At 34.6% G+C, this 15,256-nt stretch overlaps 1 protein-coding gene across 2 annotated transcripts in view; it reads right to left on the bottom strand.

Moving 5' to 3' along the window:
- Positions 1 to 222: 222 nt before the first annotated feature.
- CFAP96 (cilia and flagella associated protein 96) overlaps positions 223 to 15,256 on the bottom strand; it is a 15,851-nt gene continuing 817 nt past the window's right edge. Inside the window, exons 1-8 of one of the 2 annotated variants that reach the window (XM_007466531.1) lie at positions 14,597 to 14,908; positions 13,676 to 13,865; positions 10,449 to 10,668; positions 8,515 to 8,652; positions 8,339 to 8,414; positions 6,041 to 6,220; positions 2,232 to 2,401; positions 234 to 467 (exon numbers count right to left, since the gene is read on the bottom strand). In XM_007466531.1, the coding sequence (XP_007466593.1) occupies positions 419 to 467; positions 2,232 to 2,401; positions 6,041 to 6,220; positions 8,339 to 8,414; positions 8,515 to 8,652; positions 10,449 to 10,668; positions 13,676 to 13,865; positions 14,597 to 14,602 (1,029 nt within the window). In that variant the 5' untranslated portion in view covers positions 14,603 to 14,908 and the 3' untranslated portion in view covers positions 234 to 418. Of the gene's footprint in view, positions 468 to 2,231; positions 2,402 to 6,040; positions 6,221 to 8,338; positions 8,415 to 8,514; positions 8,653 to 10,448; positions 10,669 to 13,675; positions 13,866 to 14,596; positions 14,909 to 15,256 lie in introns of those variants that run through there. The other variant, XM_007466532.1, reaches the window with a different exon arrangement.

Genomic DNA, 15,256 nt, shown 5'->3' with positions numbered 1-15,256 from the left:
TTCAAATACCTCCAAGAAGGAACAGCAAATTAAGAACTCACTGTGCATGTTCTACCCCTCCAGCCCCCATTTCCACCCCTATCCTCCAACCCTGCAATTTTTTGACGTTAGGAGCAAAATATTTCAAATGACAGACTACACTTCAAGATTTTATAACATTTCTAAACATTCGTAAACATCTCCTCAGAAACACAGATCTAAACACAGATCAGCAAGCATATGTTAAATTATTGACAAATACTATTTATTTATTATGTAATAGTACTAAAAGATGGAAGAGTATTAGAGTCACAGCCCTAAATTTCTTTTAAACGCTTGAGCTATTTGTTCCACAATATCTTATATTTTTTCAAATAATGTGCACTTGATAATGAATTTTTGGTAGTCAGGACCTATAAGGCTATTTGTCTTCCAGATGCTAACAGGACTGTACTGAAGCAGTCTTGTAGTTCTTCATATTTAGTGCCCTAAAATTGGAAAATAAATGCACATTTAATTTTATAGGTGCAGGTAATATATCTGTTTATTCATGTAAAAACATTTTGCAATAAAAAATTACCAATCTGAAACCAAATTTTCTCACCAAATATAAAGCTTCACTTTATATGTCAGATATACTTTTAAAATGTAATTTAAGAGGGAATAACTGGTTTATGATACCAATTTTAAATGCTATTGCTCAAAGGTTTATTAGTTTTAAAATTAGGATAAAAGAAGCTAAAACTTGATTTAGGATAATATTTGTGATCATGTAAAAAGAAAAAGAGGGATTGAATAAACTCAAAATTACTCAACAAAAGATAAACTTCTGATTTTCCAAAAGAACAATCAGTTACTTTTTTCTTTACTCTGCTCTAAACATATATGCTAGGGCATCATAGAGCTTTCTTGGATCTGTCCTCTGGATAGCCAGAAAACCTGAAACCACCCTGCACCAAAAAAATTCCATCTATTTGAGGGTGAGTGTTGTGAGGAAAATTCCAATTTTACTGTCAGTTCTATTGTATAACTAAAGTTGGCCAGAGTACTGATAGGTAACTTGCCAAAGGATAAAGGTCCAAACACGTTTCCAGACCAATCATCTACCAACTAGCCCGCAAAGAATATTATTCCTATAGACAACAGTCAAATTACATAAATAATGAAGGGCAGGTCTTACTTTTGTGATATAATAATGATGTTGGTATTACAATCACTGTCCGCAAGTGATGAAGATGTACTACTGTTTTTACAAAAGGAAAGAATGTGAATTTGATGTCCTTTACCTAATCCACTGTATGATTACACTGAAGTTAGAAATATGTTAGTTAAATTGGCATTAAAAGTTTTCCAATGAATAGGTGGAAAGCTAATCAAATGAATTCTTCAGTTATTTATGATCTTGCACACACACCAAAAGAATGATGGATTGTCCTATTCTAAATTACACTCTCAACTTCTAAGAACTTCTTTTCAGTTTTGAGAGTGCTCAAAATCTAGGTAAAATTGAAGTTCCATGATACATTAATAATATACATATACTTTTCCTCGAAGCATTTTTAATTAATCAGAATATTTCCTGCTTTCATAGGTTATTTGAAAGTTAAGAACAGAATAAGTGTCATTAGGATTCCACACAATTACTGAGAGCCTGGGGCCCACATAGAGATAATAATTTAACAAGGGTCCAAAGACTGAGAAACAGACAATGTTAACGTGTACTGCTAACTGAACTGTATATATCTAAAGTCTCAAATGACTCGAAATAAGGTGCTATATAGATTTGCTTTAAAAATTATGAACAGAGGGCTTCCTTGGTGGCGCAGTGGTTGAGAGTCCACCTGCCAATGCAGGGGACACGGGTTCGTGCCCCGGTCCGGGAAGATCCCACATGCCGTGGAGCGCCTAGGCCCGTGAGCCATGGCCGCTGGGCCTGCGCATCCGGAGCCTGTGCTCCGCAACGGGAGAGGCCACAGTGGTGAGAGGCCCACGTACCACAAAAAAAATAAATAAATAAAAATATGAACAGAATAGTTTGGTACAGATAAATTAAGCTTTTTGAATTGGGAATTTCAGAAGATGGGAAAGAACTTCTACAGGGGAGGGCAGGTATAAGAAAGAAGCTGAGATTTCTAAAGTCACCCAAATTTGTCATTTTTTAAAGTATGTATAAATAAAAGATATTGTTTTGAAGAAATCTAAAAGCTGAAAATAATTTGTCTTGGTTTATGGGCTAAATGTAACATTACTACCTTTTGACATTCAAAGTCATTATACTTTCAGTTGGTCTGCTTTTTGGTCCACCTGGTGGATGGAAAACCTTAGCACCTTTGCTGGAAATATGGCTTGTCAATTTAACCCCATAAGGGTCAGCAGAATGTGAAGGGTAAGAATCAAATGTTCCTGCCTTCATTCCACCAGCCTACAAATTAAAATGAGACAATTTAATGTGGTTTGGTAAAAATGCTTCTAACAAAATTAGATTTGAAGAAGTTCATACATATTTGTGTATATTGTACATGGAGTTTGGTTTTACATTTAAAGAAAATTGTCTATACTGTTTAATTCAAATATCACCAAAGCGTCTCCCTACCACCAATTCTATGGGGTTAAGACACTGTAATTCCAAAAGTTCTCTATTAAAATGCAAATATTTATAAGAAGGTAATATTCTAAACTGTTGCCAACAGTTAATATTTTAGTGAGAATTTATCAGATCAGGCTATCATCTACATAGGAGGTGAGCCCATTACTGAGGGAATGAGACCTAGGTCACATGTATTCTGATAGAGAAAGGAGTTAGGCCTCAGAACCAGAAGATGAGAGAAGAGGCCAAGGGTAAGGTTTGTCCAACAGGGAGCCTGGCACGACATGAGTTCACTAAATGTCAATAAATGATATGGGGAAGATACTAAAAATAAAAACTTCTTTTTTGATAAAAATAAAGGAAGAGCACTTAGAAAAAGAGAGAGGAAAATGTAATCCACAGTCAGTCCTCCATATCCACAAGTTCTGCATCCTCAGATTCAACCAACCTCAGATGGAAAATATTTAAAGAAAAAGAACTCCAGAAAGTTCCAAAGAGAAAAACTTGAACTTGACATGTACTTTACATAGCATTTACATTGTATTAGATATTATAAGTGATCTAAAGGTGATTTAAAGTATACAGGAGGATGTGCAAAGGTTACATGCAAATACTATGCCATTTTATATAAGGGACCTGAGCATCCTCAAATTTTGGTATCCTGAGAGTGGGGAGGGGGGGTCCTGAAACCAATCCCCCATGGATACTGTACCATATACTGTACTTTTCTTGTAATCTATTAAGAGAAGTCAATCAAAATATTTTTTGAGCTATACACAAAACAAACAAACATTTGCTTTGACCTTTTAAACTGACTTACTAACAGCATTTTTATCATTATATTATATATGGTCACCAAGAAAACTCTATACAATCACAATAACCCATTTAATTAGGCATCCTTTCTCTTACAGTGTCTAAGTCAGATATAAATGAAAACTTGATTCGTTTGAAAGATACGGTTGTAATTTTTCAAGTTTTCCAGATAGAGACACATGGATTATTTTTAAGAGCAACAAATAATAAGGAATCTTAAGAAAATAAAATTAATTAATTAAATAATATAAAAGCAAAACAGATGAATTGAAAATGTAAAAATATATATGGTATATAAACCAACCCACCAGATGATACTTAAAAAATAAACAGGTAAGTCTATATTATAATTAAGATTGAGAAATGGGTGGAAGAAACCTGTACATATATGGAATATCAAAAACTGTAAGATAGTATTTTTGTACACCTCTATGTTAATAAATTTGAAAATCTGAATGAAATGAATGATTTTCAAAGAAAATATTGTCAAAAGTGACTCAAAAAGAGAGAGACCACCTACGGAAAACAGATGGGCATCATGCAAGAAATTAAGCCCAGAACATTTCCTATGAGAATTCTTTCAAGGAACAGATATTTCTGGTGCTATTAAACTCTCACAGAACATAGAAAAAGAAGGAAATCTCCCGATTATTTTAAGATGCTAGCATCTACTTACACCAAAATAGAACAAGACATATAAAAATAAAAGTACAGACCAGTCACAACCCTTAAAATTACTGATGTGAAAATACTTAATATTAACAAATAAAACACAGTGTTACACTTAAAGATTAATACAACACAGTCAAGTGGGAATCATTCCAAGAAATCTATTACTGTTACTCATAACAAGTCAATGGAGAAAAAAAAGATGGTCTAAACAGATTACACCAAAACATTCAGTATAATTCTACATATTCTACACATTTTTGATTTATTCTTATTTTTGGCATCTATAAAAATGAACACTCGAGGAATTCCCATGATCCCCATTACATATCCAAATATTGGAATGAGCATGACATAAGAGATATAAATATTAGAAAGGAAGGACCAAAATTATTTGCAGATATATAATTATATATCTAAAGATACAAAGAGAATCAACAGAATACCCATTAGAACATAAGAAACTTTAATGAAGTGGCCAGTTATTTTAAAAAATCAGATGTTTTAATAAGAACAAATAATATAAGGGGATTGATGGGAGAAAAAAGCATTGACCAGGACCTTAAAATAAGTAGCAGTAAATATAAGATAGATAAATCTACGTGAAGTAAAATATTAAAATCTACAAGACAAATAATGTTTTTGTAAGTAGCTTAATTATAAATCAGAAGATTCAAAATATAAATATGCTAATACAAGCAAAAATCTAAAGATTTAATTTTAGAGCAAAATACCAAAGGTCTTTTTTTCCCCAGCACTTTACAATATAATTCCAAAGTTCTAAATAATAAAGATTGGAAAACAGCCATATAACTTTTTTTAAAGAGTAAGAAGAGACTAGACACACCCAATATTAAAATGCAAAAATAATTAAAAGTAGTTTGCTACTGGTAGAAATAAACATCAATCAAATTGCATGAAAATTCAGAAAAAAGAAACAAACTAAAAACTGGGAATTTTTATTTGATAAGGGTGGCATTTCAAAGCAGGGGTGCTAATTATCCTATCGGTGAGATCAGGAACAACAATATTTTCAAAATCAGTTTTACGTAAATCTAATTTAAGTATAATAAACTGCACCCATTTTAAGTTTACAATTCTATGAGCTTTGACAGATGTATACACGCGTGAAACCACGACAGTCAAGGCACAGAACGTGTCCTCCCCACAAAGCTTCCTTCTGCCCTTAAAACTGAATTTTGAAAAAGGTAAAAGCTGGATCCTTACCTTGCTCTTTACACCAAAATACATTTCAGTAAAAGAAATCAGGAATGCATATTTTTCTAATACTGCTGGGAAGGAAAGTCATTCTGAGAATGACATAAACTCAGCACAAAGGACTGATAAATTTGACTACATCAAATTATTAAATTTCTGAATAGCACAAAATACTATAACCAAAGTCAAAGATTCACCAGACTAGAAAAATTATTTTCAACACAAATGATAAAACAATATCCTTAATATATGAAAAGATCTTACAAATCAGTATCAAAAAAGACAAATATCCTAATAGAACATTTGCAAGGAAAATTAACAGGTAATTAACAGAAGGCAAACAAAAGCATAAACTAAGGTTTACTGTTAGAAGCATTTTCATTTTTATTCACACTTGTTGTAAACCTCAGCAGAAGGGAGACAGTTCATTTTAATCACCACTTCAAAAACTAAAGATGATCTGACTTTTTATGGTTTTGAGAAAAACTATGCCTAAATCTAGAGAGGCACTTAGAAAATTCATTATAAAGTAAAATACTTTTGAAATGGTTATGAAATGCCTAATAATTATTTCATTATAAGAGCTTCATTATTCCCTATGCTGTCCAGTTTTATGACTTTTCATAATTTCATAAAAATGAGTTTCATGATTCATGGCATGAATATAAACAAAAGTTTATTATTTACATGGGTAATAAAATAATATGACAGCAAGAGGCAATGTTTCTTTATAATGCTTAATATTTTTTCATTCTAAAATTTTTAACTTACCTTTTTACCAGGAGAAGAGGGCTTAAAAGGGTTTGCAAGTGCTTCTTTCTTCTCTGCTTTTTTAATTGGTGGTAAAGGTTTCTCAAACAAATAAGGATTGGTATCAAAATATTCCCTTGGGTAAAGATTTAATTTGAAAGGTGTCCCTTTAAGTAAACGATGGTGTTCTTCATTCTCTTTCTGTAAATTAAAGAGTTTGAAATTATATAGCAAAAATTACTCAAACTGGAAGTAATGTAGAGTTAATATATCTTTAAATTTTAATATAAGCATGTAGATTTTTTAATATATACTGCTGGGTTCACTTTTTTGAAACATTCCTTTGTTATGTTCTATTTTTATGATACAAAAGATATGCTTACTTGTGAACAAGCACAGCCATGACTGTTCATTTTGGATATAAATTTATTTGATGTATAGAGATTTATTTATCACTTGAACAAATCTATATCAACTATCTGAGTGATATAAGGCAGTAAAAAAAAGTCAGTCTCTAGTTCAAACCCTACCTCCTTCCTGCTTTTTAGCATTTCTCAGGGACACTGGGAAAATTGCTTACTTTTTTAGTGTCACATTTTCTTTAAGTGTAAATAATGATGATACTATTCCCCCCACCCTTAATGCTGTTGTAAAGATTAAATGAGATTATGTGTTCAAAGTACCTGGCATATGATAGGCCTTCAAAAGAATGTCAGCTTTTACTTCTAAGAATAAGGAATACTTACTTTTTACATTACAACATTCTTATATTACAATATTATTTTAGGAAATCCAGGGACATAAAATTTCTGACTTATAAATAATAAGTTCTAAAAGTAAGAACTCTAAAGAGAGAAAAGTATCTTATACCCATACACTTTGGCTGAAAGACTAATTACTGAGCCATTGATAAAATTGCCTTGTATGTATTTATAAATTATGTATTATTTTTCCTACAGAATATTATGCATTATTATTCCTATTCTATATAAAAAGTAGTTTACATAGAATTTTATATAGAGTGAATAATCCATGCATAGAAACAAGAGATGCCTATTTTCAAATGACCAAGGTTTCTGCCCAATTTAATAGAAAACTTTTCCTGGGTTTGGACATGCCCATTTGCACAACTGGCTACTACCCTTCTATTTCACTGCCACTTAAAATCACCACAGCCAAAATTATTGAAGACTGCATGCCTAAAAAAACAAAAATTTAAAAACTTATAAAATAGTTGCCATTTAATTTCTGTTTCTTAACATCCAAATGAACTTGACTTTTCATTACTACCAGCTTTCTTGAAGTTATATCAGTATTGTTAAATTATGTTGATATGGTTCCAAAATTTCTACAGGTTCCTCTATTCCTTCACATGTAGGCATTCTCCACAAATGTGAATATGCTTCAGTGTAAGTCAAATATTGTATAAAGTGAGTCTAAAAGGCTTATGCCAGTACATCTCAGTTTTGATTTCTGCCACGTAATAAAGTGAGTTATTTTCTCCCGTCCTTTCACTTTCTCTCTTGTAGGTTTTCATTCTCTACTCTCCACCTCTTCCCTTCTCCCCATCACTCCTCCATCCCATTCATTCACCATAATGGCCTGATCAGCCCAAAAGTACTACCACTACTTTTTTTTTTAATAATATCTCCATTGTAAGGATATTTTTTAAATTAATTAATTAATTTATTTTTTGGCTGTGCTGGGTCTTCGTTCCTGTGCAAGGGCTTTCTCTACTTGTGGCAAGCGGGGGCCACTCTTCAACGCAGTGCGCAGGCCTCTCACCGTCACGGCCTCTCTTGTTGCAGAGCACAGGCTCCAGACACGCAGGCTCAGTAGTTGTGGCTCACGGGCCTAGTTGCTCCGCGGCATGTAGGATCCTCCCAGACCAGAGCTCGAACCCATGTACCCTGCATCAGCAGGCAGATTCTCAACCAGTGCGCCACCAAGGAAGCCCACTACCACTACTTTTTTAGGCACAATATATTAGGGTGTGGTGGGAACACAGCTAAGGACCAGGATACTTTTAGGACTCTTCTAATCAAAATAGAGCATAGTTGATCAGGCCAAGTTAACAGGTCTCACAGCTAGTTTGGAGAGATACAGGATAGATGTGGTAAACTATAGCAGGGGTTAAAGCTCATTCTGGGAATCTAATATCAGAAAGGTAAAATTATCACAATTCATAAACATCAATCTGTCATTGCCCAAGTAATACAAATAGATAAAACAAAACAAACCCTAATTAGATCACAAGTGAATTCTCTAAGTCAACTAAATAAGAGAAAGGTTGGAAAAAGTTAAAACAGATTCTTTTACCTTGTCATTTAGTTTTGCTGCATCATAGAAATCAGCAGAGTGTGAAAACTGTTTACCTATGGTAACATTTGCATAGCTAAAGAAGGAAAACAATAATGATGATGACTTCAGGGTTCAGAAATTAAATTTTTTTTTAATTCAAAACAAATGATACAAAAGTATTAAAAATATCTTACCCATATCCAGTTCCTTTCTTTCCTGGGTTTGTGTACAAATTCTTTCCAGGTGGCTCATATTTTTCTTTGGGTTTTGATTGTGCACTGAAAAATGGGACTGGTCTACCTATTGTTCCATAGTAACTTCCTAATCCGCATCTTAAATACAGTTTAACCACAAAAACAAAAAGGAGCAAGTTAAAATAGCAAATTTTGTGTTATACATATTTTACCATAATTTATAAAATATTATTAAAAGGGGAGCAAAATATATGCAGTGGAACTGACCTGCCTAACTTTGGTAAGAAAAAAATTTTTTTTCTTATTTTGTAATCTAATTTGCCCTATTTTTCAAAGTCACAGATTTTGAGATAATATTTTTAATTTTTATGCCTATTTTAAATGCTCTACATAAACAAAACTTAATAATCTCTAGGAAGTTAGAAGAGTTTACATTAATTCAGTTAACTATAACAACAAACAGAATCTTTGTTTTTTTAAAATTATTTATTTTTTATTTTAGTTGATTTACAATATTATATTAGTTCCAGAGGGTGGGAGAGGCTAAAAAATACAAAACAGTTATTTAAAGGATAAAATACATATATTACATGAAAAAGAAATGAAGTAGTGACCCAAAAAATGCACGTCTGAATTTATGTCTAAGAAGAAAACAAAGAAACCCAAGAAAAAGTAGTAATAATAAAAATAAATAGGGGCTTCCTGGCGCAGTGGTTAAGAATCCTCCTGCCAAATGCAGGGGACACAGGTTCAAGCCCTGGTCCAGAAAGATCCCATATGACGCGTAGCAACTAAGCCCGTGCACCACAACTACTGAGCCTGTGCTCCAGAGCCCGCGAGCCACAACTACTGAAGCCCACATGCCACAACTACTGAAGCTCACGTGCCACAACTACTGAGCCCACGTGCCACAATTACTGAACCCTGCGTGCCTAGAGCATGCGCTCCACAATGAGAAGCCACCGCAATGAGAAGCCCGCACACTGCAGTGAAGAGTAGCCCCCACTCACCACAACTAGAGAAAGCCTGTGCGCAGCAACAAAGAACCAACACAGCGAAAAATAAATAAATAAAATAAATTTAAAAATAAATAATTCAAACTTCTCAAAAGTGTGAAAAGGTGGAAAAAGATAAACTATAATAACAGAAGACATTCTCCACTCTTAATAAAAACTTAATAATTTAACTTTGACGACCGCAGCTTTACTAATCTCAAAACCATAAATAAGCCCCAAATTATTTTTCAACCAATCCTCGTCGGTCATAAACTCTAGATTGAGAGTCAACGTTATTGAGTGTGAATTAACATCATATTATAAAGCTCAGCTATATTATATGATATCACATAGACTACATGATCTTAAGTATTTAAAGGTTAAAGAAAAAAAGAACCTCACATTGACAATTTTCACAACTTAAATATTGTTAAACCCCATACATGTATCTTCATGCATGATTTTTAAATAACGTATCTTTGATAAATTATCCTCTTTATCCAAAAGAGATTTCTCCTAATTTCACATTTTGTATTTACACTTTTCTTAAAGCTTTAAAAAGCAGATAAAATAGTCAAGGGCACAGATATGATGACCCAAGGCAATTTTCTTCCTAATCTGACTATTGCAAGGTTTTCAACTAAACTTATTTTCATTATTTAGTTGACTTCATTAGTATAAACTGATAGAGAATAGTGACAGAGATAACCAAAAATTTAATGTGATAATGAGAATCTACTTAATCAAAATTACCTATCAACCTAAATCATCCAATATAATTGTCTTCATCTAAGACAAACTTAACCTAAGAATCATATTTTAAAAAATGAATCATACATAAGTAAGTCCTACGGAAAAACCAAAACTTAATTTAGGATGGAGGAGAGAGAGATATGCAGGAGATATATCAATATTTAAGACTTTTTCCCAAATACTTACGGCTTCTTATCTCCATTACTAGGAAGGAACGCTTTGCCTAGATTTTTTTTGGCTTCTTCCATCATATGCCGTCTCCTCACTTGATTCAGGTTTACGTAGCCTTCACCTTCAAAAATCCTTACAAAATGGGGATCAAAATAACCTGCCTGGAGATTTGACATTTCTTTGGATCCCCCAGGTAGCATCTGTCTATTTTTGCTTGCAGCTTCATTAAACGGTCCTTTAAAAATAAATTAGGAATATCACAATTTTGAGCTCACTAGTAATTAAAGGACATGAAAAATGACTTTGAAAAGTTTCAAAATGTGATTTGGACCAGTGAGTTTTGAGCTCTTAAACACTATTTCAAAACATTTACTGAAAGGTCTGTGTCAAAGGCTACACTGACAATAAGAACTAAGAGGCTTCCATTAAAACATTTTAATAATTAGATTGAGGTCCCGTTAAACTCTGAATCTGAGAGCTGGAAGAGACCTTACAGGTCACTGAATCCAATGCTTCCCCATCTATACACTATGGAACACTGTGTAAGAATATGCTAGGAAACTATTTGTGTCAGATGTCAATAAGTGTGTGTGTGTGTGTGTGTGTGTGTGTGAGTGTGAGTGTGTATTTTTAGGTTGGAGGGGAAGGGTTTTTCATATTCAAACTGAAACAATTCCCCTCCTGGGTATATACTCTAGACACACGAGTGCCTATATCCACTAAAAGACGTAAACAAGAATGTTCACAGCAGCTTTATTCATAACAATCAAACACCACAAACAGGGCTTCCCTGGTGGCGCAGTGGTTGAGAGTCCGCCTGCCAATGCAGGGGACGCGGATTCGTGCCCTGGTCCGCGAGGATCCCACATGCCACGGAGCGGCTGGGCCCGTGAGCCATGGCCGCTGGGCCTGCGCCTCCGGAGCACAGGCAATGGGAGAGGCCACAACAGTGAGAGGGCCGCGCACCGCAAAAAACCACAAACAACTCAAATGTCCATCAACAGGGGGGCAGATAAATAAATTGTGGTATACAGTGAAGTACTAGTAGCCCAATAATTTTTAAAAGGTTGGTTTTATGAATATTTAGAACTTCTTTTGTAATTTGCATCTAGGAGAACTCAATTTGTAAAGTCCTTCCGTAATGTGAAAGAATTTTTTGAAGTGCAAATAAACCTTAATTCAATTGGCTATCTAAATGTGAATTTGTATCACTGATTTTTCTTTAACTTAGGTTTTTGAAATGATAATATATTCACATGGTTCCAAATTCAATAGTATAAATATTTTTACAATCCTCTGCATATCTGTTTTCCCTCCTTCCACAGGCATGGTTGCTTCTTGTGGTTGCTTATAGGTAACGTCAATGGGTCCCTGAGGGCTACTTCTTCTATAGCAAAATCCTACTCTACACTGAAAAATACAGGGGAAAAGTTTAGGGAAAATGTGATTACTAAATTTTCCTTCCACATTCCGTCACCCAGTTCCTTTCCCACAGGCACCCATGATAGTAATTTTGTTTTCCAGAGAATGTTTAGGCATGTTCCAGTGAATATTTTCATATTTATCCTTTTCCATTTTCAATGCTTAGCATACCACATACATTATTAAATAAAAAGGCAAGGTACAGAATAGTGTATCTTGGAGATGTTTCGTATCAGTGTATTCTTTCTTATTGTTTTATTTATGACTCTTCTAAAAATCCCTCAGCTATTCATTTAGCATTTCATTTTTCAAGAAAGTGATCATGGATGGCCTTTTCAGATGCAAATGTTAATGCTGTCTGCATAGCAGAGTGTCCCATCTAAGGGAACAAAAAAAGCTAAAAACAAAATATTCTGGGAGAAAACTGCCATGCACCTTGGAAAGAAATAAAATTACCTATGAGGAGAATATATGAAGGTAGGGTAGCCCAATAAAATGAGCTTCCTGCTCTTATAAAATTAAGACCATAAAATACAGACCATTAAAAAATATCATTTAACAAACGTTAAAGCCAAAATTTTATACAGAAAACATCACTCTTAGGCTGTAAAGGAAACCGTCCGCGAGGATCCCACATGCCACGGAGCGGCTGGGCCCGTGAGCCATGGCCGCTGGGCCTGCGCCTCCGGAGCACAGGCAATGGGAGAGGCCACAACAGTGAGAGGGCCGCGCACCGCAAAAAACCACAAACAACTCAAATGTCCATCAACAGGGGGGCAGATAAATAAATTGTGGTATACAGTGAAGTACTAGTAGCCCAATAATTTTTAAAAGGTTGGTTTTATGAATATTTAGAACTTCTTTTGTAATTTGCATCTAGGAGAACTCAATTTGTAAAGTCCTTCCGTAATGTGAAAGAATTTTTTGAAGTGCAAATAAACCTTAATTCAATTGGCTATCTAAATGTGAATTTGTATCACTGATTTTTCTTTAACTTAGGTTTTTGAAATGATAATATATTCACATGGTTCCAAATTCAATAGTATAAATATTTTTACAATCCTCTGCATATCTGTTTTCCCTCCTTCCACAGGCATGGTTGCTTCTTGTGGTTGCTTATAGGTAACGTCAATGGGTCCCTGAGGGCTACTTCTTCTATAGCAAAATCCTACTCTACACTGAAAAATACAGGGGAAAAGTTTAGGGAAAATGTGATTACTAAATTTTCCTTCCACATTCCGTCACCCAGTTCCTTTCCCACAGGCACCCATGATAGTAATTTTGTTTTCCAGAGAATGTTTAGGCATGTTCCAGTGAATATTTTCATATTTATCCTTTTCCATTTTCAATGCTTAGCATACCACATACATTATTAAATAAAAAGGCAAGGTACAGAATAGTGTATCTTGGAGATGTTTCGTATCAGTGTATTCTTTCTTATTGTTTTATTTATGACTCTTCTAAAAATCCCTCAGCTATTCATTTAGCATTTCATTTTTCAAGAAAGTGATCATGGATGGCCTTTTCAGATGCAAATGTTAATGCTGTCTGCATAGCAGAGTGTCCCATCTAAGGGAACAAAAAAAGCTAAAAACAAAATATTCTGGGAGAAAACTGCCATGCACCTTGGAAAGAAATAAAATTACCTATGAGGAGAATATATGAAGGTAGGGTAGCCCAATAAAATGAGCTTCCTGCTCTTATAAAATTAAGACCATAAAATACAGACCATTAAAAAATATCATTTAACAAACGTTAAAGCCAAAATTTTATACAGAAAACATCACTCTTAGGCTGTAAAGGAAACCAAATATACTTACGATTAAATTGTGACACATATTTATCACCAACAGTAACATATTCCATCTCACTGAAGAGCCCAATCCTCTCCATATCTGTCTTCCCTCCTTCCACAGGCATGGTTGCTTCTTGTGGTGGTGTGCGCTCTATATAGGTAACGCCAGTGGGTCCCTGAGGGCTACTTATTCTATAGCAAAATCCTACTCTACACTGAAAAATACAGAGGAAACGTTTAGGGAAAAGGTGATTACTAAATTTCAGTCCAAATTACTTGCAGTCTGAGAGTTAACATGCATATCGTTACATCATAAAACAACAGTCTCAACCACGTGGGGAAAGAATCTACTTTGTGGTGCTGAGGGGGAATAATGGGGATTCAAAATTATCACCACAAACCCTCCCCTTGACTGTCCAGGTGAAGTATCCACAAATTACAAAGAAATGTGTATGTGTTGCACTGCCATTCATCTGTCGTAGATAATAAAATTATTACTGTACAGTGTGGTATAAATACTGTGTAAACAACATCCTTCTTTTGAGAAGTTCAAAGTTCTTAATTACATAAGGCAGTCATTTTCAGTTTAAATCATTTCATGTAAACATACTGCACTGTCCCTTGTATTAAAAATTATAACTTACTTTTTCAGAATGCACCACACACATAGGTATTACCCTATAGTTCTTGAATTCTTTCAAGTTTAAATGTATATAAGAAATGTGCCACCTGGTGAAATTAGTTCACAAAGGGGATGGGAAGAGAGGACAACTGTCTAGGCAAAATAAAAACAAAGAACAGCAAAACAAAAATCCACAATGAATTCAGATACTGCAACTATGAGTTTTCTTTTGAAATATCACTCTAAATATGCAAATACTTATTTGGATTTTTTTAAAATTAGACATGTTCTCAAAAGTAGGACCAAAGAGCTAAGAATACTGGCTTCCATTTATTTCACTGTAACATTTTTGAAGCACCAACTAGATCTAGGCACTGGACGTACATTAGTGAACAAAACAAACATTGGCTTATGCTTCCCAGTTTATAATCCAAGGTAAGAAACTTTTGCCTTGAATTTAGAGCAAGCTGTTTCAGTGACACTAAACAGGATTGCCTATTTGAAACTGTGGCTCATCCTTCCCTCCCCCCCATCCCACCTTTTCCTCTGATCAGGTAGGCTTTAAAACTAAAAGTCAGTTAGCTGGAGTGTGCTGATTCGATTTGTTTCATATTTCAAAGCTCCATCTTCACTGCCCAACCTCAAAGGCTTCTTGTGCTGCTACAGGGGCCTCAAATCCTTTAAATGGCTCACAAGGCCACTATCACCCTCATTTGTCACCAAAGGAAGCCCCCCTCCCTGGCACCCGGGCTCTAATTGTCTTCTTTCAGTTCTCAAGTCCAGCTCTCTCCACCCACAGGACCCTAACACATGCTGTTTCACTTTAGGCAGGTATTTCACTGCCCCAACCCCTTTTGTTGCCCAGTTAATACCGATCCTTCTGACTGTTTAGCTCATTCCTCACTTCTAACATAGCGCCATGCATTTCTCTTTCCAAACCCTCATCATAGTTATCTAGTGGGCTATTTTACATTCACCGTGTAG

The sequence above is a fragment of the Lipotes vexillifer genome, unplaced genomic scaffold, assembly GCF_000442215.2.
Source record: "Lipotes vexillifer unplaced genomic scaffold, Lipotes_vexillifer_v1.1 scaffold951, whole genome shotgun sequence".
Taxonomy (NCBI): Eukaryota; Metazoa; Chordata; class Mammalia; order Artiodactyla; family Lipotidae; genus Lipotes; species Lipotes vexillifer.
This window is presented reverse-complemented; position numbering and strand designations above follow the sequence as displayed.